At 50.4% G+C, this 25,631-nt stretch overlaps 1 protein-coding gene across 1 annotated transcript in view; it reads left to right on the forward strand.

The window, feature by feature from the left end:
- DNAH2 (dynein axonemal heavy chain 2) overlaps positions 1–25,181 on the forward strand; it is a 108,643-nt gene extending 83,462 nt beyond the window's left edge. The window contains 23 exon segments of the mRNA XM_066364801.1: positions 4,047–4,211; positions 5,142–5,267; positions 5,401–5,549; positions 5,623–5,689; positions 6,130–6,280; positions 6,530–6,678; positions 7,058–7,191; positions 7,312–7,456; positions 7,580–7,779; positions 9,239–9,365; positions 11,022–11,208; positions 11,427–11,575; positions 11,726–11,909; positions 12,547–12,737; positions 21,195–21,386; positions 21,581–21,765; positions 21,998–22,262; positions 22,264–22,454; positions 22,807–22,921; positions 23,800–23,976; positions 24,075–24,149; positions 24,316–24,466; positions 24,599–25,181. Of these exon segments, the coding sequence (XP_066220898.1) occupies positions 4,047–4,211; positions 5,142–5,267; positions 5,401–5,549; positions 5,623–5,689; positions 6,130–6,280; positions 6,530–6,678; positions 7,058–7,191; positions 7,312–7,456; positions 7,580–7,779; positions 9,239–9,365; positions 11,022–11,208; positions 11,427–11,575; positions 11,726–11,909; positions 12,547–12,737; positions 21,195–21,386; positions 21,581–21,765; positions 21,998–22,262; positions 22,264–22,454; positions 22,807–22,921; positions 23,800–23,976; positions 24,075–24,149; positions 24,316–24,466; positions 24,599–24,753 (3,630 nt within the window). The 3' untranslated portion in view covers positions 24,754–25,181.
- Positions 25,182–25,631: the final 450 nt, after the last annotated feature.

Here is a 25,631-nt window from a genome sequence, read left to right on the forward strand (position 1 = left end):
CTTGCTCATTACTGACAGACTTGGGCTAGAACCTACACTTCCTGACTCCGTGGCCATTGCCATGCAGTTCATCCCGGTCTTTTCCTGTCGCCACGTCTTGGCTGTTGGGAATGAAGTTTCCCTGAGGCTTCTCCTGATTCTGTTTGTGCAGAAACAACCGGGCTGGGCAAGTGGGCTTCTGTCTGCATGTGTCCCTGCCCCGTTCCTGCTGCCAGTGTCACCTCCCGACCCCACATGAAAGCTTCACTCTTTCACTCTCTCTTCACCACAGATGGGATGAAGATCTCTTCACCATCTTCAGACATGAATAATCACAGATGTGGTAATCCCTCTGGACAAATCATATCTTGGGCCAAATAATTAGGGATTGTTTTCTTTATGTGTAAGAAATGGAATTTTGGGGTCAGCTGCCACCAGCATCATTCATTAGATATTGACAGAGCATCTGGTGTTAGGTCTCTTGAGAACCCCTAATTGGTAAGAGTAAGCAGACATGTTACCAAAATCTCTCCTTTGTCACTGTGACATAGGCTGTGAGGTATAAGAGCCAAATGCCCCTGTTAATGGGACTCAGAATCAGGCCCCCTGGCTCACCCACGTGCAGAGAGTGCTGTGCTGATGGTGGGCTCCACCCCAGGCCAAGTAAGTCCAAATCTCTGGTCCTCAGAGGTTCTCAGAGCCTGGAAATAGCCTTTTCAGAGCTTTGCTGTCCAAGCCAGCCAGCAGTGGGAAAGCCCATACATAGCTCTAGGGCTTGGAGTTCTGGAAAGAGGTCCCGAGCCCAACTGTATCCGCACATCAATCCAAATCTTGAGTAAATAGCTTTAACCATTACTCCCTTGTTTGAGGCCCGAAAATATATTTCCAAAGGCCCGGTTCTGACATGCAGCCAGGGTTACGAACCACTGGCTTAGAAATTGCCCTGAAGGCCCCGAAATGGGTCAGGACAGCATCTTAATCTACTTCAAGGCAATTATATACTCAAGGTTGAAAATTTACTTTCTATTTCCCATTCCAAATTATGTCACATTATCTAACATAGTACATGGGAGGTTTTGCAGTAAGATTAAATGATAGCATTAAAATGCTACAATGGCCTGACCCATGGGGGTGCAGTGGATAAAGCATTGGCCTGGGACGCCGAGGTCACCGGTTCGAAACCCTGTACTTGCCGGGTCAAGGCACATACAACAAGCAACTACTTCAAGTTGATGCTTCCCCCTCCTCTCCCCTTTCCTCTCTCTTTCTCCTCTTTCTAAAATCAATAAATAAAATCTTTAAAAAATAGGACTATAAGACAAAAACAAAACAAAATCAGAAAACATCAGAGATATATAATATAGTCCAACCAATAAAGATTTCTGAAAGATAAAACATCATCAGTGGTAACAAAACAATATTTAAAGACCAGTTCAGGCCTGACCTCTGGTGGCGCAGTGGATAAAGCGTCGACCTGGAAATGCTGAGGTCGCCAGTTCGAAACCCTGGGCTTGCCTGGTCAAGGCACATATGGGAGTTGATGCTTCCTGCTTCTCCCCCCTTCTCTCTCTCTCTCTCCTTTCTAAAATGAATTAAAAAATAAATAAATAAATAAATAAAGACCAGTTCAGCATGCACAGTTCACTGTGCATCTCAGAATGTCTTAGCTACAAGCCGCTCAGCTAGCTACCTGGTCCACACTGGGCACCAGCCCAGGTCATAGCATCGGTGCTGTTTATGGTGGTCAACCTTTATAATCAACCTAAAGACAAAGCACAGGAGACTTTTGTGGCTTCTGAGTGGGAATGTTATCAACTTTGATAATGTAAAAATTATAGCTGAAAATGTTGGGAGGTGAATGCAGGTTGGGGGGTGAGGGGAAGATTAAGCAATGCTTTTGTAGATATTATGAAATGAGGTTTGAATATGTTATTTAAAGTTATAAGGATAATCAGCAGAAGAACCAAAATTATTAGAAGTAGAGGGATGCCCAGGCCAGTGGGTCAGTGGCTAGAGCGTTGGCCTGGTGTATGGATGTCCAAGTTTGATTCCCAGTCAGGGCACACGGGAGAGGCGACCATCTGCTTCTCTTCCCTCCTGCTCCCCTTCACCCCTTCTTTGCCTCCCACAGCCAGTGGCTTGATTGGTTCAAGCATGCATGGCTCAGGCACTGAGGACAGCTCCGATGGAGCACTTCTACCTCAGATGCTAAAAATAGCACAGTACTTGAGCATCGGCGCCAGATGGTATTGCCGGGTGAATCCTGCTTGGGGCACATGTTGGAGTCAGCCTCACTATCTCCCCTCCTCTCACCTAAAAAAAATAAAAAAGAAGGTCCTGGCTGGTTGGCTCAGTGGTAGAGCATCGGCCTGGCGTGCAGGAGTCCCAGGTTCAATTCCTGGCCAGGATACACAGGAGAAGCGCTCATCTGCTTCTACACCCCTCCCCCTCTCCTTCCTCTCTGCCTCTCTCTTCCCCTCCCACAGCCAAGGCTCCACTGGAGCAAAGATGGCCCGAGCGCTAAGGATGGCTCTGTGGCCTCTGCCTCAGGCACTAGAATGGCTCTGGTTGCAACAGAGCAACGCCCCAGATGGGCAGAGCATCGCCCCCTGGTGGGCATGCCGGGTGGATCCCAGTCGGGCGCATGCGGGAGTCTGACTGCCTCCCTGTTTCCAACTTCAGAAAAATACAAAAAATAAAAATAGCCTGACCTGTGGTGGCGCAGTGGATAAAGCGTCGACCTGGAAATGCTGAGGTCGCCGGTTCGAAACCCTGGGCTTGCCTGGTCAAGGCACATATGGGAGTTGATGCTTCCAGCTCCTCCCCCCTTCTCTCTCTCTGTCTCTCCTCTCTCTCTCTCTCTCCCTCTCCTCTCTAAAATGAATAAATAAATAAAAATAAAAAAAAATAAAAAAAAAATAAAAGAGGCGTGTGGTACATGTTAAAGTAAATAAATAAATAAAAAAGAAGTGGAGAGAAAGGGGTAATGGTGTAGCTGTATAAGGGATTAAATCTTCATTTATTATAGCATAAAGTCAATAGAAATAGTCTAAAATTGATAATCCAGGAAACAGCAGTGTAGAATACACTTGTATATGCGGAGAGTGCCTCTGGAAGAATACTCAGGAAATAGGTCACGTTGGCTACCTTGAGAAGGCATTGGGTGGATGGAGAGCAGGGTGGGGAGGAAGACTTCTCATGCTTTTATGCCTTTTGAATTTTTAAGTTGCTTATTCACAAACTAAACAAAATTAAAATAAAAAAATAAATAGCATCAAGATGTACTTATGCCCCTACAAGGACATTCAGTGCAGCACTCATAGTGGAACATGTTGGAAAGACACAAATGTCAATCAGTAGACCTGTTATATAAAATAATGGTTCAATCACCCACAAGCTTATTTTGCAGCTTTTAAAAACAATTTCTATTCGCCAGTCGGGCATATATACCAGGGCCTAGAAGAGGCTCAATCAGTTCTCTGCTCCATCCATCCCAACCTCAGCAGAGCCATAGGGTGGTGGTGAAGTGAGGGAGGCTTCTCTAGCAGATGAAGATGTTCCCGGGTCCTCATCTCCAGTGTGGGGCCTTGAACATGGGCCTTTTCCTTGAATGGACTCGCTCTTTCTCTCTCCAACAGTTCCTAGGTTAATTTCTAGCTTTTTCTTTCTCTTTCAAGGTCACACCATGGGTATGGCTTCTGGCATGGAGTGACAGTCATCTCTGTGCTCTCTGAACCTCTCCTGCCAACATACTTTGTGTGGGTTATTATGCTACAAGGTCTGTCTCCTACCCAGCTTTGAGTTTCATTGCTAAGTAATTTCTGGGCTCAAGGAATGAGTAGTGGAGGGAAGGGAAAGAAAACTTACCACACATATTTTATCTTTTTTTCTCCCTACAACAATCCTAGAGGGTAGGTGTTATAATTCTTATGTTGTACACGAGGAAACCGAGATGACCCAGGGTCATGCAGCCACAAAATAGCTGATTGGTGATTTAAACCCAGAACGATCTGGCCCCAAGCCCAGTGTTTTGAGTCCTACACGCTGACGACACCCCCTCCCCCCAGGTGGCCGAGAAACTGGAGATGCTGAAGAAACAGTACGACGAGAAGCTGGCGCAGAAGGAGGAGCTCCGCGAGAAGTCCAAGGACATGGAGCTGAAGTTGGAGCGGGCTGGCATGCTGGTGGCCGGGCTGGCTGGTGAGAAGGCCCGGTGGGAGGAGACGGTGAAGGTGAGAGCACTTGTACTACGGGCTCTGCTTCCTCCCTGTGGACAAGTGCCCAGAGCTCCCATCCCCTGCGGCTGAGGGACAGTCAGGGAAATAGGAACCCCGGGGGTAGGGACGGCCAAGAACAGGGGATAGGAGTTCTTCCCCTTCCTTTCCTCACATTTGGTGAGAAGAACGAAATAATTTTTTTTTTATGTAAAGATACTTTTTAAAAATATTTTTTAAAATTGATTTTAAAGAGAGGAATGGAGAGAGCAAGAGAGAGACAGGAACATCTGTTCCTGTATGTGCACTGACTGGGGATCAAACCAGCAAACGGCTCACGAGCCACCTTCGGCTCTTTGGCCCCTTGAGTGTGGCTCTTCCACAAAATACCACGTGCTGGCAAAGTCCAGCTTAGGACTATCCTAATTAAGTTAATAACAATGTACCTACCTGTATAGTTTAAGTTTAAAAAAATTGGCTCTCAAAAGAAATTTCAATCATTATACTGTTGATATGTGGCTCTGTTGACTAATGAGTTTGCCGACCATTGCGCAAACCAACCCAGCTATCGGGCCAGGGCAAGATTTTGTGCCAGTAGGGATCTGCTTCCGCGTTTAGGCAGAGCTAGAGAGCCCAAGGGAGGGCCCTTTAATTAGCATCTCAGCGGGATAGAAACAGTGGTGGGGCCTCTTGTCTCCTCACCGTCAGTGAGCTCCCGGTTTCATGAAAGGATTAGACCTTATCACCAGAATAGAAATGGAACTGCTGTGGAAGATGGGGAACTCAAAAGTAATTAGAACCAGGTTCGAGTTCTCCGGGCACAAAGGTTTAGGAGAGGGAATTGCTTTGATCTGGGTGGTGTTCAGAGGAGAATGCCTTCAAAGCATTCCAAGGGTCTCCCCTTGCTGGGGGCCCTGACAGGCTTCTGATTTCCCTCCTGTCCTCCAGGGCTTGGATGAGGACCTGGGCTACTTGGTGGGTGACTGTGTCCTGGCAGCTGCCTTCCTGTCCTACATGGGACCCTTCCTGACCAACTACCGGGATGAGATTGTCAACCAGATCTGGATCAGGAAGGTGAGGCTCAGGCATGAGTGAGATTTGGGGCCCTGAGACCAGGGCCTTTTGAGGGTAATGAGAGATATCGGGGAAGGGCAGGGGTGTGGAGCTCAGATCTCCGGGCTGAACTTCTGGGCTCTTCCCTCCCCAGATTTGGGAGCTCCAGGTTCCCTGCTCACCTCGCTTTACCTTTGATAACTTCCTGTCCAATCCTACCAAAGTTCGGGACTGGAACATCCAAGGGTTGCCCTCGGATGCCTTCTCCACGGAGAACGGTATCATCGTCACCCGTGGCAACAGGTAAGGATGCTGCTGGGAGCACAGAGAGGAGTAAGGGCAGAGCCTGTCTTCTGACGGACACTTCCTCCTCCAGGTGGGCGCTGATGATTGATCCACAGGCCCAGGCCCTGAAATGGATCAAGAACATGGAAGGGAACCAGGTATTAGGCTGGGGAGCTGGCCGCATGCGGCCCCCTGAGGCCATTTATTGGGTCCCCGCCACACTTCCGGAAGGGGCACCTCTTTCATTGGTGGTCAGTGAGAGAAGCACATTGACCATCTCATTAGCCAAAAGCAGGCCCATAGTTCCCATTGAAATACTGGTCAGTTTGTTGATTTAAATTTACTTGTTCTTTATTTTAAATATTGTATTTGTTCCCATTTTGGTTTTTTACTTTAAAATAAGATATGTGCAGTGTGCATAGGGATTTGTTCATAGTTTTTTTTATAGTCCGGCCCTCCAACGGTCTGAGGGACAGTGAACTGGCCCCCTGTGTAAAAAGTTTGGGGACCCCTGCCTTAGAATCTCCTCCCAAGCCTTGGGCCATTTTTTTCTCTGAATCCCTTTGTGTTTCTTCCATCTTTTTTTCTTGCTCACTAGGGCCTTCAGATCATTGACCTACAGATGAGAGATTACCTTCAAATTCTAGAAAAGGCCATCCAGTTTGGATACCCCGTGCTGCTTCAAAACGTGCAGGAATATCTGGACCCCACACTCAATCCTGTGCTCAACAAATCTATAAGTCGAATTGGTCAGGGCCCAGGCTTATTGTGGGGTTGGATTGTGGGGCAGATCCCAAGGACCTGCCAAGTAGGACACTAGGAAGGAAAGGGCTGGCTCTTTGGCTGTGTCCTCTACTTATCCATCCCCCCATTCAGACTGCTTGGGGCTGAGATCATTAGGGCAGGCTGAGTCACTGCCACTGGATGCTGGTAGGGGAACGGGTCTGCTCACACCTGGTCACATTAGGTCTCTGTCCTTGGCCCTCCGGTGGGAGCAGGTGGGCGGCTGCTGGTTCGCATTGGAGATAAGGAGGTGGAATACAATACCAATTTCCGTTTCTACATCACCACCAAGCTCTCCAACCCTCACTACAGCCCGGAGACCTCAGCCAAGACTACCATCGTCAACTTTGCAGTCAAAGAACAGGTGGGTGGGGGTTGCTGCCTGCGATGACCTAGCAGTGGTCAGCAAACTCATTAGTCAGCAGAGCCAAATATCAACAGTACAACGATTGAAAATTCTTTTGAGAGCCAAGTTTTTTAAACTTAAACTATATAGGTAGGTACATTCCGTATCAAGGTAGCGCCCACACGTGGTATTTTGTGGAAGAGCCACACCAAGGGGCCAAAGAGCCGCACGTGGGTCATGAGCCGTAGTTTGCCGACCAGGGGCCTCGGCTGAAGCGGGCAGGGCTGTAGTCGGCAGGATAAAGAAGAGGCTAAGACTGTGTTGGGCAGGTGTGAAGGGATGAGAAAGGCGAAGGTGACTGGAGCGAGTCTCACCACAAGCCCGGGTGTGCTTCCAGGGCCTGGAGGCCCAGCTGCTGGGCATTGTGGTCCGGAAGGAGCGGCCCGAGCTGGAGGAGCAGAAGGATTCCCTCGTCATTAACATCGCTGCTGGCAAGAGGAAGCTGCAGGAGCTGGAGGATGAGATTCTTCGGTGAGAGCGGCCCCCGCCCTCCCGCCTGTCCCTCCACAGGCACAGCCCGCCCGCCAGGGGGCTAGCGGAGTCCCCGTCCCTCTGTCCCCTCCATCCGTGCGCCCCTGGGCTTCCCTGCAGGCTGCTGAACGAGGCCACAGGCTCCCTGCTCGACGATGTGCAGCTGGTGAACACCCTCCAGACCTCCAAGGTCACTGCCACGGAGGTGACCGAGCAGCTGCAGACCAGTGAGACCACAGAGATCAACATTGACCTGGCCCGCGAGGTGAGCTCTGTGCCCTCCTGCACAGGCCCGCTGGCCAGCAAGACCAGCTCGGATCCCCTGGGCTGGAGGAGCCTTCCCTCCTGCTGTGCCCTCTGTGGCCCCTGACTCTGCCCCCCTCCATAGGCCTACCGCCCGTGTGCCCAGAGGGCGTCTGTGCTGTTCTTCGTGCTCAACGACATGGGCCGCATCGACCCCATGTACCAGTTCTCGCTGGATGCCTACATTGGCCTCTTCGTCCTCAGCATTGACAAGAGCCACCGCAGCAACAAGCTGGAGGACCGCATAGACTACCTGAACGAGTACCACACCTATGCTGTCTACAGGTCTGCGCCTGCGCCCCACACACCCTGGGCAGCAGGCCCGGAGGCTGGCTCTACTGCGCGCCCTTCTTGCTCCCTCTGCCCGAGTGCTTCCCCGTGCCACCATCTTGATCCTGTGCTCTCCTCCCCATATGCCTTTCCTGGGTGGCTTATCCACTGTCTTGGTTGAACTGTCACCTGTGGGCTCACTACTACTAGTTTTATATCTTTAGCACACCCTGGAGCAGTAGACTTGTATACAACTGCCTACTATACCAGCACTTCTCAGATAGCAGTGTGCTTATAAAACACAGGGCATCTTATTAAATGTTGGTTCAGGTTCGGTAAGTTGGGGGTGGGACCGGACGATCTGCATGTCTGACACTCCCAGGGGACACTGCCACTCATAGTCTGTGGGTCACACTCTGAGTCCCTGACTTCTCTACATGGACACCCCACAGGGCTCTCGAGTTCAGCTTGTTTCAGGTCAAATTCATTATCTACCCTTCTCCTTTAAGGTCCTTACCCCTGAAGGGCACCAACACCCACTTCCCAGTCACCCAAGCTAGAGAGCAGAAGTTCTCCTTGGCTCTTCCCTCTCCCTGCCTCTCAGATCGGTCACCAGGTTTTGCTCACGAATCCTGCAAACTGTCCCTTCCCAGTCCTCCCCACTGCTACAGTTGCCCTTTAGTCCAGGCCTTCGTGATCTTTCTGAATTGTGTGACTACCTCCTAGCAGGTCATCCTGCCCGTAACGTTGTCCCTCTTCCGTCTGTCCTCTTGCTGCTGTCTGTGACAGCCTCCAAACACATATCAGACCATGCCAATCCTAGCTTAGCCTCTTTGGAAGGCACAGGAGCCCTCCGTGATCTGGCCGGCACCTGCCTCCCCGGGTTCGCCTCTCCCTACACTGGGTAGCCGGGCAACACTGACAGCCCTCCAGGTTGCTCCCCCTTCCCCCACCTCGACATCCGCTTCTGCTCTGCGCTCTCTTGGGGCAGCTCCTCTAAGACATTTCCCTGGGCCCGCCAGGCGTGGCGGGCAGCCCTGCCCTGTAACCCCTTGACACCACTGCCACCCCATATAGAATTCATCACATCATTCCATCATCAGTGGCCTTGCTCATCTGTCCTTCCCATGCCATCTGACTTCCTCCAGGACAGAGACTCTGGCTGATTCTCCTTTGTGTCTCCAGGACCTGGAACAGTGCCTGGCATGCAGAAAGGGTCCAGACAGTGTTGGGTGGGAGGTTTCTTGTGTTTGTTTTTTTGATAGAACTGAATGATCGATTTTGCCAGTGAACTCTGGGAAAATCATGTGCTCTCTGTAGGTTCCTGCGTGCTTGGCTGTTTATAGGAGGAGATTTGAGTTAGATGCTGGTGGAAGTCCTTCTGTGTAGGATTCTGTGATTGTATGATGTTCGCTCAGCAAGGACGTATATCGAGTGTCCTGCCTCCTCCACCCTCCCTGTCCCCTTCTCCCAGGTACACCTGCCGTACCCTTTTCGAGCGCCACAAGCTACTATTCAGTTTTCAGATGTGTGCCAAAATCCTGGAGACTTCGGGCAAGCTCAACATGGACGAGTACAACTTCTTTCTACGTGGGGGTGTGGTGAGTTGGGCAGAGGGCACATCCAAGTGTGGGTGGTCCAGGCTAGGAATGGTGGCCAGTATGATGAGGACTCCGGACCCAGAGGGTAAGACCCACGGCTCCAGCGAGTGAGCTGAGGACTGCCAGGAGCAGGGCACGGTGAGCTCCCATGGGCTGTGGGGGTGACTTCCCACATGCTCCCTTGCTCACATGACAAGCGGGACTTTGAGGCCCCTTTTACCTGTGACCCACTGGTTGGCATGAGCCTGCTACTCTTTCACCGCCTCTCAAGCCACTGCTTCCCTAGCTTGCAGAACGGTTACCATGCTACTGTCTGCCTGGCAAGCACCTCGGCCCCTCCCCCACCTCCCCCTGTGTTGCATTTGCTCAGCAAAACTACCACTCTGGTTCGACCCAGCTCTGAAGTTCCTGTGTGGCCTGTGCCCCTGAACGCGGCTAGAGATAAACACCCATACGGACGGGACTCACTTTAAATCCGTGAACCTTAACCTCGCGTGGGCCCTGAAACTGCCAGACCACGATGCCGCGTTGCTCTGCCTGGGCTAGTCATTCGCCCAGCCTCTGGGACAGCGGTTTCATTTCTTCTGATGCCTTCACTTCACCTCTCACCTGGATTTTAGCAATAGCCTCCCAACACGCCCCCACTCCCGCTCTCTCAACACAGTGGCAGGAGAAATTGTTTTAAAATGGGTGCCCCATCATGGATGTCCTCTCCCACTATCCAGCTCATTCCATCCACTCCAGCTGCCTAGGCCTCCTTGCTCTCGCAGGCATGTCCCACCTCAGGGCCTTTGCACGGCTGTTCCTTCTGCCAGAAACTGCGCCCTCAGGTGTCCACACTTGGCCTCTCCCACCTCCTCCAATACTTGCTTCAAATCTCACCCCGCTAAGATCTTATTGACCTTCTCATTTAATACTTCAGACTCCCTCCAAGCACTTTAGACTTCCTTAGCCTCCTCAACTTATTCTATTTTTTTCCATGGCACTGGAAAATCTCTAATATACTAGATAATTTACTTATTTATGTTCTGGTTCATTATCTTCCCTCCCATGTTGAAAAAAAAAGCTCCTTAAGGGCAGAAATATTTGTCCTTCTTCTTCATGGATGTCTCCTAAGTGCTTAAAAAACTTATAGGTGGTGAACAATTAATATTTGTTCAAGAGAGCGAATAAGTGAGTGAACTAACAGTTTGCGCCTCTCTGAAGTGTGAGGCTACCAGTTGTAGAAGGCAACCACCAGAGGGCGCAAGCTCCCTAAATTTGAACTGGGATATCTCAGCACAGCAGCTGAGACACTTACTAAATCCCTACATTTATTTCCCTGATAAAGGTGGATTCCAATCCATCTTGGATTTCTGTATTCATTTTTTTCATTCTCTTACATGCAGAACTCAGCTTGAATTTTCCATGTTTAAAAAAATAATAACTCGGCCAGCCCTGGCTGGGTGTCTCAGTGGAAAAAGCATCGCCTTGAGGCTGGGTTCAAGCCCCGGTCAGGGCATATACCAGAAGCAATCAGTGAGTGTACAACTAAGTGGAACGAGTTGATGCTTCTCACTCTGTCTCTCAAAACAGTAGAAAAAACTTTTTTTAAAGGTAACGTTATTTGGGGAGGTGTTCCTGGTCAATCCCTTTCCAGTGTCTCCTTCCCCCTAGGTCCTGGATCGGGAGGGCCAAATGGATAACCCATGTACTAGCTGGCTTGCAGATGCCTACTGGGACAACATCACAGAACTAGACAAACTAACCAACTTCCATGGCCTCATGAACTCCTTTGAACAGTATCCTCGCGACTGGAACCTGTGGTATACCAATGCCACCCCGGAGAAGGCTATGCTGCCAGGTGCCTCCGTCTGGGACCCCTGCTCCTGTCTGCCCCCCGCAGCCCCCCCCCCCCGTCCCTTTGTTCCTCCCATGTGCTTACCCGTCCCTTTAGTTTTTGTTCCTCCTCCCAGGTTCCCCTCCCACCTGCCTCCTGGCCAGGCATTCCCTGCAGGTGCCCCTTCGTTCAGATCCCCTGCTCTTCCAGCCTCTCCCTGCAACAGCTCGACTCGTCCCCAGGTGAGTGGGAGAACACCTGCAATGAAATGCAGCGGATGCTGATTGTTCGCTCCCTGCGCCAGGACCGCGTGGCATTCTGTGTCACCTCTTTCATTGTCTCCAACCTGGGATCCCGCTTCGTGGAACCGCCAGTGTTAAACATGAAGTTGGTCAGTGGCTTGGTTGCCCCACCCACACCAGTCCTGGGTCCTTCCCTTCTCCCTCTCCCCGTTCCAGTCTGCCATATATGTTTCCCCAGTCTGTTTCTCCCCGCTCGTGTTACATGGCCTTCTGTTTGAGGCTATGCCCTGTGCTGGCAGGTGCTGGAGGACTCCACCCCACGAACCCCGCTGGTATTCATCCTGTCCCCTGGCGTGGACCCCACCAGTGCCCTGCTCCAGCTGGCAGAGCACACAGGCATGGCTCAGCGTTTCCACGCCCTGTCCCTGGGCCAGGGCCAGGCCCCCATTGCCGCTCGGCTCCTCCGAGAGGGTGTCATTCAGGGTCAGTGGCATTCTTTTTTTTTTTTTTTCATTTTTCCGAAGCCGGAAACGGGAGGCAGTCAGACAGACTCCCGCATGCGCCCGACCGGGATCCACCCCGCACGCCCACCAGGGGCGATGCTCTGCCCACCAGGGGGCGATGCTCTGCCCCTCTGGGGCGTCGCCCTGTTGCATCCAGAGCCATTCTAGCGCCTGAGGCAGAGGCCACAGAGCCATCCCCAGCGCCCGGGCCATCTTTGCTCCAATGGAGCCTCGCTTCGGGAGGGGAAGAGAGAGACAGAGAGGAAGGAGAAGGGGAGGGGTGGAGAAGCAAATGGGCGCTTCTCCTGTGTGCCCTGGCTGGGAACCGAACCCGGGACTCCTGCACGCCAAGCTGACGCTCTACCGCTGAGCCAACCGGTCAGGGCCCAGGGTCAGTGGCATCTTGTTCTTCTCCCCCGCCCTTGGCCATGGTTCCACTCCAGCCTCAATCAAACTACCATAGCGCCCACTTTCCCAGAAGGCCCTGGGAGGGACAGACCTGAGCCTTTTGACACTTACACACACACACACACACACACACACACACTCAGATGGATAATGTGGGGACAGATGGGGCTTAGGAAACAGGTCCCACTAAATCCAGCATCTCTTTGCAGGACATTGGGTGTTCCTGGCTAACTGCCATCTGTCACTGTCCTGGATGCCTAATCTGGACAAACTGATAGAACAGCTGCAGGTGGAGGACCCTCACCCTTCCTTCCGCCTCTGGCTCAGCTCCAGCCCGCACCCAAGCTTCCCTATCTCGATCTTACAGGCCAGCATCAAGATGACCACAGAGCCACCAAAGGTACAGGCGACTGTAGAGAGCCACACCATCTGGCCCGCCTTTCCTCCTGCCGGCCTCCGCTCAGACAGAGGGCTTAACCTTAACAAGAACATATTTTGATTCTACTGTCCTCTAAAAACAAAATTTTTTTTTTTACCTCATCTTTCTCCTCTTTGTGCCAAACTCTCAGAACATAATGCTAATATTGAATATTTTTTTAGTGTTATTATGTACTAGGCATTGTTTTAAGTGCTTTACTTTTATTAGTGCATTTAATAAGCACACACCCTATCAGGTAAGTGCTATTAAGCCATTTTACAGACAGGAAACTGAAACACTGCAAGTAAATAACTAGTGCACAGAACTTACCTGTCTCCCAGCATTTCCTCACATTCTCTCCCCAATGTCACACTGACTGAGCTTCCAGCCCCTCTCCTTCCTTCTTTCCAATTCTATTGAAACTTCCACCTTACGAGGTCACCATTAAATGCAATTATACCAATCCTTTAAAATTTGATCATGTTGTCTGTATCTATGAGCTCCTTTTTGTTTTGTCTGTTGCTTTTTGTTTTATATCCCAAATATGAGTGAAATAATACGATTCCTGTCCTTTTCTGTCTGACTTATTTCACTTAGCATGATTCTCTCAATGTTCATTCTTGTCTCAAATGGCAGTATTTCATCTTTTTTAATTTAAAAAAAGAATCTGATCATGTTGATACATCCCACTCATTTACCCCATGCTTATTTTAGTAGCTTTTCATTGCTTTTAGACAAGATTAAAACTCTTATTATTATGGCCTATGTATTCCAGTAGGCACCTCCCCAACTTCACACATCGCTATTCTCCCCTTCCCTATCTTTGCTGTACCTACACCATTAATTCTTAAATCTTTTTTAAATGTATTTTTATTTTAAAAAATTTTTCTTAAGTGACAAGTGGAGAGACAGAGAAACAGACTCCTGCATGTGCCCAGACCAGGATCCACCCAGCAAACCCCCTATGGGGCAATGCTCTGCCCATCTGGGGCTGTTGCTTCATTGCTTGGCAACTGAGCAATTTCAACGCCTGAGATGAGGCCATGGAGCCATTCTCAGAGCCCTGGGCCAACTTGCTCCAACCCTCGAGCCATGGTTGTGGGAGGAGAAGAGAGAGATAGAAAGAGAGAAGTGAGATGGGGAGGGGTATAGAAACAGTTGCTTCTGTGTGCCCTGACCAGGAATCGAATCTGGGACATCCACATGCCAGGCTGACACTCTACCGCTGAGCCAACTGGCCCATGCAATTTTTAAGTCTTTTTGTTGTTCTTCCTCAATAGAACCTGCATTCTCCTGCCCTAAGGCTTCTGTACATGCTGCTCTTTCTTTTTTCCTCAGCACCCCCTTCTTTGCCCCTTCTAGTCTCAGGAAGCCTCTGGCCTCCATGTCTAGGTCAACATCCCAGTGACGCCCTCTTTATAAAGCACTTCCCACTCCTTCTGGATCTTGCTGCTGTAGTAATTTTCCATGTGTTAGTGTGATTCCCACTAATACCTGTCTCCTCTTGTCTGTGAGCTCCATGAAGGCAGAGCCTTTGTGTTTTATTTTCCTTTCACCATTTTGCTCATCCTAGGACAAGCACAGGAGCCAGAATGCAGTAGATGCTCATCAAATAAGCACTGTTTGAATGCATGCATACATGGAGATCTCTCATTGTTCTAAATCCTCCTTGAACACCCTGGGTAGTTAACAAAGCTGACTGTCCCTTTCCCTGGTTTCCCTGACACACCTGGCTTTCCCTCTGTCTCTGGCCACATCATTTATTACTTCTGTGCCGCTTTCTCCTCCTGTCCTGTGGTTGTATCTCAAGACTTAGTCCTTGCACTCCAACTTTTCTCATCCTGGATATCTTCCTCTCACAGCTTGGTAGAGAAATTGTCCTTTTCCTGATTTCAACTCTAATCCCTTTTTTTTTTTTTCCATTTTTCCGAAGCTGGAAACCGGGAGGCAGTCAGACAAACTCCCGCATGCGCCCGAAAGGGTCCACCCGGCATGCCCACCAGGGGGCGATGCTCTGCCCCTCTGGGGCGTCGCTCTGTTGCATCCAGAGCCACTCTAGTGCCTGAGGCAGAGGCCACAGAGCCATCCCCAGTGCCCGGGCCATCTTTGCTCCAATGGAGCCTTGGCTGGGCTGCGGGAGGGGAAGAGAGAGACAGAGAGGAAGGAGAGGGGGAGGGGTGGAGAAGCAGATGGGCGCTTCTCCTGTGTGCCCTGGCCGGGAATCGAACCCGGGACTCCTGCACGCCAGGCTGACGCTCTACCACTGAGCCAACCGGCCAGGGCATAGTGCCACTAATTTTTTTATTTTTATATTTTAGAGAGAAGGGGGGGGATGAGAAGCATCAGCTTGTAGTTGCTTCACTTTAGTTTTTATTGATTGCTTCCTACACGTGCCTTGACCAGGGGCTCAAATTGAGCCAGTGACCCCTTGCTCAAGCCAGTGACCTTGGGATCCTGTTGATGATCTCGCACTCAAGCCCACGATCCTGTGCTCCAGTGGGCAACCTCGGGGTTTTGAACCAGCGCCCTCAGCGTCCCGAGCGGACACTCAATCCACTATGCCACCACCAATCAGGTGCCACTAAATTTTTTGAAAAAGAATATATTTAAAGTTTATTTTTATTTACCTTTATTTTTTTTCTGCCAACAAAAAGGCATTCTGTGTCTCCATTTGAAAATCTCAAACAATGCCTGACTGGGGTCGCACAGTGGATAAAGCATCAACCTGGGACACTGAAGACCCAGGTATGAAATCCCGAGGTCACCCACTGGAGCGCGGGCTCACCAGCTTGAGCGTGGGGTCATAGACGTGATCCCACGGTCACTGGCTTGAGCCCAAAGGTCTCTGGCTTGAAGCCTAAGGTTGCTGGCTTGAGCAAGAGGTCACCGGCTCAGCTTGAGCCCCTCCTGCCCCCATCAAAACTCTATGAGAAGCAATTAATGAACAACTAAAGTGACACAACTATGGGCCGATGCTTTTCATCTCTCCCTTGCTGTCTGTCTGTCTTTCTTTCTCTCTCTCTCTTGCGCGTGTGCAAAAATAAATAAATAAATAAATAATTCAAGCAAGGCCCTGACCCGTGGTGACGCAGTAGATAAAGCGTTGACCTGGAATGATGATGTTGCCAGTTCAAAACCCCAGGCTTGCCAGCTCAAGGCACATGAGAAGCAACTACTACGAATTGATGCTTCCTACTCCCTCCCTCTTTCTCTCTCTCCTTTCTTTAAAATCAATAATCATTAAAGACAATGTCAAACAAAAAACAAAAAATGTCAGTCTAGAAATATATCCCCAGTGTAACAGAACAGTTTTCGTTCGTTTTTCTTTGCCTTCTTTTTTTATTTATTTATTTTTTTTACGTTTTTCTGAAGCTGGAAACAGGGAGAGACAGTCAGACAGACTCCCGCATGCGCCCGACCGGGATCCACCCGGCACGCCCACCATGGGGCGACGCTCTGCCCACCAGGGGGCGATGCTCTGCCCATCCTGGGCGTCGCCATGTTGCGACCAGAGCCACTCTAGCGCCTGGGGCAGAGGCCACAGAGCCATCCCCAGCGCCCGGGCCATCTTTGCTCCAATGGAGCCTTGGCTGCGGGAGGGGAAGAGAGAGACAGAGAGGAAAGCGCGGCGGAGGGGTGGAGAAGCAAATGGGCGCTTCTCCTATGTGCCCTGGCCGGGAATCGAACCCGGGTCCTCCGCACGCTAGGCCGACGCTCTACCGCTGAGCCAACCGGCCAGGGCCCTTTCTTTGCCTTCTAAAAGAGGCGTGTACCTTGCCAGCACCCTGTGATGGGTAGAGGTGCGTAGGTCTGGAGGTAGGTGCTATTTAGGTCTGCATGATGAGCTGGGAGGCAGTGACCCGGAGTGAGCCCAGGAGGAGGCAGACAGGGCCCAGCAATGGGGCGGCTCGGACGGGAGGGAGTCCACCCTGGCTTGGCCCAGGGGTGCTTTCTGTGAGAGGCAGAGCTTCCTGCAATCTGCCAGATCTTCAGTGGGAGTGAACATTCAGGCTTTACTTGGTACAACTGGATTTCTTTTGGAAGCTAACAAAGCGGCCAATATTTTAAAATATTTTATTTGGAAATTATTTTAAATGTACAGAAAAGTTGTAAGAATAAGTATAATATGAAGAACACCCACCTGTGTGCTACCCAGATTCATCTATTGTTACCACTTTGCCCCACTTGGCCAGATCATTTGATCTCTCTTCCGTTTCTCTCTCTTCCCACATACACACCTTTTCTGAACCACCAGAAAGTCAGGTCTGTATACGTATCATGGTCCTTTACCACTAAACACTTCAGTGTATTTCCATGTAAATGGCTCAACCCTAAGAATAAGGATGTTTGTAAAACTGCAGCACAGTTGCCAAATTCAAAACATTGATACAGCCTGACCAGGCAGTGGCGCAGTGGATAGAGCATCAGCCCAGTACACTGAGGGCCCCAGTTTGAAACCCCAAGGTCACAGCTACAGCAGTGAACTCATAGGCTTGAGCACAGGCTTGCCAGCTTGAGCGCAGGGTCACCGGCCTGAGCGTGAGATCATTGACATGATCCCGAGGTTGCTGGCTTGAGCTCAAGGTTGCTAAGTTGAAGCCCAAGGTCACGGGCTTGAGCCCAAGGTCACTGGCTTGAGCCCAAGGTCACTGGCTTGAGCAAGGGGTCACTCGGTCTGCTGTAGCCCCCTGGTCAAGGCACATATGAGAAGTAATTAATAAACAACTAGGTCCTGGCCGGTTGGCTCAGTGGTAGAGTGTCAGCCTGGCGTACGGAGTCCCGGGTTCGATTCCTGACCAGGGCACACAGGAGAAGCACCCATCTGCTTCTCCACCCCTCCCCCTCTCCTTCCTTTCTGTCTCTCTCTTCCCCTCCCGCAGCCAAGGCTCCATTGGAGCAAAGTTGGCCCGGGCGCTGAGGATGGCTCTGTGGCCTCTGCCTCAGGCAGTACAATGGCTCTGGTTGCTGAAGAGCAACGCCCCAGAGGGGCAGAGCATTGCCCCCTGGTGGGCATGCCGGGTGGATCCGGTCAGGCGCGAGCGGGAGTCTCTCTGCCTCCCGGTTTCCAACTTCAGAAAAAAAAAAAAAAAACTAATATGAAGCAATTATGAACTGATGCTTCTCATCTCTCTCCTTTTGCCCCTGTTTCCCTTCCTCTCTCAAAAAAAAAATTTTTTTGATACAATATTTTAATTTAAATCTATTACATATTTAATTTTGTTAAATGATTTAATCATGGCCTTTAAACTCCTCACACACACCCCCCCCACAGGATCCATTCTCGATCAGGCATTGTCATTCCATTGTCCTGGGAAAGAGGCCAGTTTTCACATCAGGATATACAAAGTCAGCCCAAGTCGTTGAGGGGATAGTTGAGGGGAAAGTGGTTTATCTAAGTTTTACTTCAAATCAGAGAGTCCCCATAGATCACAGCCCCCAGTTTGGGGTATCATCCTGTATTTTTTAAGTTAAATATTAAGTAGAAAAGAAAAAAGTAGATTCAAAAATATTTATGAAATATTAGCAACATATAAAGGATCAAGATTCAATAAATACCTGTGTGCCCATCCTCCCATGTAAGAAAAATTATCATTTTCTTTGAAGTCTCAATGCACTTCTCCCAAATCTCATGCCTTTTCCTCCCCACTCAAAAGAAGTCATTATTCTGAATGTTGTGTTTGTCACTTTCTTTTCTTTACAATTTTAACACAAAAGTTTGTATGGCTAATGGAACCATGCTAGATAGACCGATAGATAGCATGTCCATTACATATAGATTCCTCTGCAACTTGCTTTTTTCATTCAACATTACCTACTTGATATTTATTCATGCTATTCTTCATGTTTTTGTAGTTCTAATATTCCAGATCATAAGCCTTTGTCAGTTATTTGTTTTGTGGGTTTTTTCCTTTATGTTATTTTTCAGTTAATAGAAAAAAAAATTTAAATTTATCTGTTGATTTTAGAGAGGAAGGGAGAGAGAGAAATATCAATCTGTTCCAGTGTGTGCTCTGATCGAGGGTCAAACCCGCGATCTTTGGCGTGTCAGGAAGATGTTCTAACCAACTAAGCTATCCCACCAGGGCTGTGAATAGAAATTTTTAATTTTTATCAGGTTGAATTTAGCTGTCTCCTTTTTTTTTTTATGGTTTGTGCTCCTATGTCTTGTTCAAGAAGTCTTTGCTTGCTACGAGGTTATTAAGTTACTCACTTATACTTGTCTTCAAAAACAGTTTTACAATTTGACTTTCACATATAAATTTTTAGTCACTTCAAATTGATTTTTGTGTGTGTGGAATGAGGTAGAGGTCTAATATTTTTCTATGTGAATAATCAGTTTTCCCACATGGATAACCAATTTTCCCAGTACTATTATTATTTTTTAATTATTAAGAAAAGATTTTATTGATTTTAGAGAGAGGAGAGAGAGAGAGAAAGGCAGTGGGTAAGGGAAGGAGCAGGAAGCATCAGCTCATTGTTGCTTCTCATATGTGCCTCGACTGGGCAAGCCTGGGGTTTCGAACTGGCAGCCTCAGTGTTCCAGATCTATGCTTTATCCACTGTACCACCACAGGTCAGGCTCCCAATATTTTTATATTTGTTCATTTTAGAGAGGAGAAAGAGGGAGAGAGAGGAATGGGGAGGAGCAGGAAGCATCAACTCCCATATGTGCCTTAACCAGGCAAGTCCAGGGTTTCGAACTGGCAATCTCAGCATTTCAGGTCAATGTTTTATCCACTGAGCCACCACAGGTCAGGCTCATGATACACTGTCTTAATTACCATATAGATCTATTGTAATTTGTGTGTGTGTGTGTGTGTGACAAAGAGAGACAGATAGGGACAGACAGACAGGTAAGGAGAGAGATGAGAAGCATAAATTTTTCATTGTGGCTCCTTAGTCTCCTTAGTTGTTCATTGATTGTTTTGTCATATGTGCCTTGACGGGGAGTAGGGGGTGGCTACAGCAGAGCGAGTGACCCCTTGCTTAAGCCAGTGACCTTGGGCTCAAGCCAGCAACCCTGCACTCAAGCTGGCAACCTTGGGGTTTTGAACCTGGGTCCTCCGCATCCCAGTCCGATGCTCTATCCACTGCGCCACCGCCTGGTCAGGGGGTCTATAATAATTCTTGATAGCTGGGGAGGAAAGTCTCCTTGCTTTTCTTCAGGCTACTCTCTAACGTAGATTTTAGATTCAGCTACAGAGACGTGTTGTAGAATTGGCCACTTGAAACCTGTATAATTATGTTAACCAGTGTCACCCCAATAAAATTCAATTAAAATTTTTTTTAGAATCAGCTTGTCAAGCTCCACAATATCCTATTGATTGATTTGGAAGAAATACACATCTTTAGGATGTTGAGCCACCTAGTTCATGAGGACAGTATGTCTCTCCATTGAGTATTTCAATAATAATTTGTCATTTTCTCTGTAAGAATCTCTACATTAAAAAATATGTATGGCCCTGGGTGGTTTTCTCAGTGGATAGAGCATAAGCCTGGTGTGCAGACAACCTGGATTTGATCCCCGTCAGGGCACACAGAAGAAGTGACCATATGCTTCTCTACCCCTCCCTCCCCCTCCCTCTCTCTCTCTCTCTCTCTCTCTCTCTCTCTCTCCTTCTCCTGCAGCCATGGCCCAGTTGATTCAGGCACACTGGGCCTTGGCCCTGGGTGCTGACAATGGCTCTGTGGAGCCTCTGCCTCGGAGGCTAAAAAATGCTCAGTTGCAAGCACGGCCCCAGATGGGCAGAGCGTTGGCCTGAGACGGGTTGCTGGGTGGATCCCAGTCGAGGTGCATGTGGGAGTCTGTCTCTCTGCCTCCCCTCCTCTCACTTGGAAAAGAAGAAGAAAAAAGTGGGAGGACGCCTGACCAGGCAGTGGCGCAGTGGGTAGAGCGTTGGACTGGGATGGGGAAGACCCAGGTTCGAGACCCCGAGGTCGCCAGCTTGAGCACGGGCTCATCTGGTTTGAGCAAAGCTCACCAGCTTGGACCCAAGGTCGCTGACTCGAGCAAGGGGTTACTCAGTCTGCTGAAGGCCCGCGGTCAAGGCACATATGAGAAAGCAATCAATGAACAACTAAGGTGTCGCAATGAAAAACTGATGATTGATGCTTCTCATCTCTCTCCGCGCTTGTCTGTCCCTATCTATCCCTCTCTCTGACTCTCTCTCTCTGTAAAAAAAAAAAAAAAAAAAAAGTGGGAGGACAAGAAGGTAGGGCGGCCCCTAGTCCACAGAGTGCTGGTGTGTGAATTCCAGAAAGGCACCCAGACCTGTGAATGCACGTGCTGGATGCAGGTCAAGGGCTGGATTTCAGCCTCCACTCAGCCCTTCTGCCGGTGTGTGTGTGCAGTGAGCAACTCCACAACTCTACCCAGTGACGCTAGTGGCAGGGCTGAGCAAGACACTGCCATCCCTTCTCTGAACTCATTGTCCCCAGGGCCTGAAGGCCAACATGACTCGTCTCTACCAACTGATAACAGAAGCACAGTTCACCCGCTGCTCCAAACCTGTCAAGTATAAGAAGCTGCTGTTTGCACTCTGCTTCTTCCACTCTGTGTTACTTGAACGCAAAAAGTTCTTGCAGCTTGGCTGGAACATTACCTATGGTTTCAATGACTCCGACTTTGAGGTTTGTTCTCAGCTGGGGTCCTTTATCCCAGCCCTCCCTCCTTATACTCCAGGGCTCCCCTGCGGGAATATCCAAAAGCCCATGTTAAAGCCCCATTGGAAAAGTTAAAAAAAGAAAAAAAAAAGCACCCCATTAGAAGAGTTCCTGCAGTAATTGTGTGTGGCGCTGGGTGTCTGTGCTGGGCCCATGCACAGGTGTCGGAGAATTTGCTGAGCCTCTACCTGGATGAGTACGAGGAGACACCCTGGGATGCACTCAAGTACCTCATTGCTGGCATCAACTACGGGGGGCACGTCACAGATGACTGGGACCGGCGCCTGCTCACCACCTACATCAATGACTATTTCTGCGACCAATCTCTATCAACCCCCCTCCACCGGTGAGGGGGAGGTGGCAGTGAGCAGCGGGCTAGAGGACACAGAGACCCGGTGGCAGGACTGAGGGCAGGGAAAGTGTCTGAGGAGAGAACATGAGACTGGGAGAAGGCAGAGTGTGTGGGATCGCGAGGAAGAGCAAGAGCAGAGAATTGGACAAATGGGACATAGGTAGGGACAGGGGTCTTGGTCCCAGAGTACCCACAGTGGGCTGATAATTATGCTGTGGCTCCACAGGTTGTCGGTATTGGAGACTTATTTCATCCCTAAGGATGGGAGCCTGGCCTCTTACAAGGAGTACATCAGTATGTTGCCTGGCATGGACCCCCCTGAGGCCTTTGGCCAGCACCCCAATGCAGATGTGGCCTCCCAGATCACTGAGGCACGGACCCTCTTCGAGACTTTGCTTTCCCTGCAACCCCAGATTACACCCTCCAGGGCTGGAGGCCAGAGCCGGGAAGAGAAAGTAGGAAGAGGAGACCCCTCGGGTGGGGGAAGCCATGGGGAAGAGAGGGCTGCATTCAGGGCTCCTGCCTTGCCAGGTCCTCGAGTTGGCCACTGATGTAAAACAGAAGATCCCTGAGATGATCGACTATGAGGGGACCCGAAAAGTGCTGGCTCTGGACCCCTCCCCTCTCAATGTGGTCCTTCTGCAGGAGATCCAGAGATACAATAAGCTTATGGAGACCATCCTGTAAGATGGAGAGGGACTGCGGGATGTGGGGAGGGGTCAGGGAGAGGCCTTCAGCTCCTGCCTAGGACGACTCTTCCAGGACCGCCCCTCTCTAACCCCCCACCCTGTCCTGCTCAGGCTCTCCAGGACCACCCCTCTCTAACCCTCCACCCTGTCCTGCTCAGGCTCTCCAGGACCACCCCTCTCTAACCCTCCACCCTGTCCTGCTCAGGCTCTCCAGGACCACCCATCTCTAACCCTCCACCCTGTCCTGCTCAGGCTCTCCAGGACCACCCCTCTCTAACCCTCCACCCTGTCCTGCTCAGGCTCTCCAGGACCACCCCTCTCTAACCCTCCACCCTGTCCTGCTCAGGCACTCGCTGACAGACCTGGAAAGAGGTATCCAGGGCCTCATCGTCATGTCTACAAGCCTGGAAGAGATTTTCAATTGCATCTTCGATGCCCATGTCCCTCCGCTCTGGGGAAAGGCAAGATTACACCGCTGTTGATCCTACTCCAACGAGCTCTCCTTTCACCCCTGTGCCCCAATGTCCTGGTTCTTGGTAGGCATATAGCAAAATGCAGTAAGCCTGGACTTTGAAGCCTGGCTGGTTCAAGGTGGAAACCTGGTTCACTGACTGACTTTGCACAAGATATTAACTTAGAAACTTACTCAGGGCAAGTTATTAACCTCCTCAAGATGCTTCAAGGATTCCCAATACTGTGATAACTTAGTAGGTGCTTCACTAATGGTGACTGGTTACTATTACTGTTGCTACTTTTGTTAATAGTTGTCATTTCGCCTGGGCTGGTTGGCTCAGTGGTAGAGTGTCAGCCTGGCGTATGGATGTCCTTGGTTCAATTCCAGGTCAGGGCACACAGGAGAAGCAACCATCTGCTTCTCCACCCCTCCCCCTCTCCCCCTCTCCTTTCTGTCTATGTCTCTCTTCTCCTCCCACAGTCATGGCTTGGTTGGAGCAAGTTGGCCCTGGGTGCTGAGGATGGCTCCATGGCCTCATTTTAGGCGTTAAATAGCTCAGTTGCTGAGCAACAGAGCAAGGACCCCAGATGGGCAAAGTATCTCCCAGTAGGGGGCTTGCTGGGTGGATCCCAGGTCAGTTGGGGTGATCCCAGGTCAGTTGGGGCTTGCTGGGTGGATCCCAGGTCAGTTGGGGTGTTTGTCACTCTGCCTCCCCACTTTACACTTAAGAAAAAAAAGTTGTCATTTTATGCTTCTTTCCTCCCCAACTGAAGTTGGGGAGCAGGGTCTGACATCACATTTTCTTCTTATATATGCTCTGAGTGCTCAAAATAAGGACTGGAACACATAAATGAATGAATGAACACACACTGCCTCATCCTCTAGGCATATCCCTCACAAAAGCCACTGGCTGCGTGGACCCGGGACTTGGCCCTGCGTGTGGAACAGTTTGAGCTGTGGGCTAGTCGCGCCCGGCCTCCTGTGATCTTCTGGCTATCAGGCTTCACCTTTCCCACTGGCTTCCTCACTGCTGTGCTGCAGTCTTCAGCTCGCCAAAACAATGTGAGCCGAGTGGAAAGTGGGATAGGGATTGGATGCTGGGGACATGTATTTGCTCGCCTCTCCGGGGGTCCTCCCTTATCCTCACTTTCAATCCTCAGATTTCAGTGGATAGCCTTTCTTGGGAGTTTATCGTTTCCACCGTGGATGACAGCAACTTAGTGTATCCACCCAAGGTGGGAGCCAGATGTGCCGGGGGCCCTGAGCAAAGGCGGGTCTGGTGGAGGAGGGTCCTGGGAGCAAAGATGGGTAACTGGTTGAGGAAGGAGAGATATGTCAGGTCAGAGGTGCTGACAACCAGTGGTCTTGACTTCCCCCCAACCTGTCCCCATGTCTCCGCAGGATGGTGTCTGGGTTCGAGGCCTGTACCTGGAGGGTGCCGGCTGGGACAGGAAGAGCTCCTGCTTGGTGGAGGCAGAGCCTATGCAGCTTGTCTGCCTCATGCCCACGATCCATTTCCGGCCTACAGAGAGCAGAAAGAAGAGTGCCAAGGGTGGGACACTCCTTCAGACCTGCCTGCCTCACCCCTAGTTTTGATCCTAACCCATCCTCTGCTCCCTGCCTCCCCCACCTGGTTTCCCAGAGGCTGCAGGGATCCAATTCCTCCTCTTCTCCTTTCCCTCAGGTATGTATGCCTGTCCTTGCTATTACTATCCGAACCGGGCAGGCAGCACAGACAGAGCCTCCTTTGTCATTGGCATCGACCTCCGGTGTGGAACCATGACATCTGATCATTGGATCAAGAGGGGCACTGCTCTACTCATGAGCCTGGACAACTGAGAAGGCCTCCTCCTCTTCCCCGCTTTGAGAGAGCGTCAGAGACTCTAGGAGCCAAAGCTAGCAATTTATCTCAGACTGAGGCTGGACCTCACTTAAGCCTTGACCTTGGTTGAATTTGTTGTGATGGGGCCCTGGAGATACCTAGTGTGCTAGCTGTAAAGATGGAAGAATTGTATTGCAGTTCAGTGTAGTAAAACATCCAAGACTACAAGCCCTAAGTCTCTAGATGGGATGGAGGGATCTGGGGAGGAAGCCTGGACTTGGAAGAGGACAGGAGGGCTTCCAGAGCTGCTACTGGACGGGGAAAGCAAGAAATGAAAGGCCTTGGCACAGGGGCGTGGTCTCGAACCACCGAGCAAGGCAGTAGAGCCTAAAGACGGTGTACGTCTTGGTGCCGGACTGGAATGGAGAGTGGCACTTGCTTTGGAAAGGCACGTGATACAAGTGGAAAAGGGGTTTGTCCGACAGGGATCGGTGCTGGGTCCTGTACAGCTGCACCTCGAACTCCGCAATCTCCATTCAGCATCTTATTCGACACTTGCGCTGAGACTAAAGGGACCAGCAGAAGGCGGGGCGGAGCTCGAGCGGTGGGGGGGGGGGGGGGATTTAGATGCGAGGAGGGGCGGGACTAGGAGAAGGAGGCGGGGTTGGGGGGGCGGTGTTTGTGTTGGAAAATCCAACTGCGCCACGGGGCGGAGCGGCCCCCCCAGCCCCAGCCTGGGAGAGGGGGGGGGCCGCTCGACCCCCTAGGAGGCCTTGGGGAGCCTGAACACCTGGGATACCCTAGAATCAGGTAATGGGGAGCTTTGAGGGAATCTGGAAAGAGAGAGGCCATCTCCTCTCAGGGGGGCGGGACGCCTGAGTCACAGGCAGAGTAG

The sequence above is a fragment of the Saccopteryx leptura genome, chromosome 2 (genome assembly GCF_036850995.1).
Source record: "Saccopteryx leptura isolate mSacLep1 chromosome 2, mSacLep1_pri_phased_curated, whole genome shotgun sequence".
NCBI lineage: Eukaryota > Metazoa > Chordata > Mammalia > Chiroptera > Emballonuridae > Saccopteryx > Saccopteryx leptura.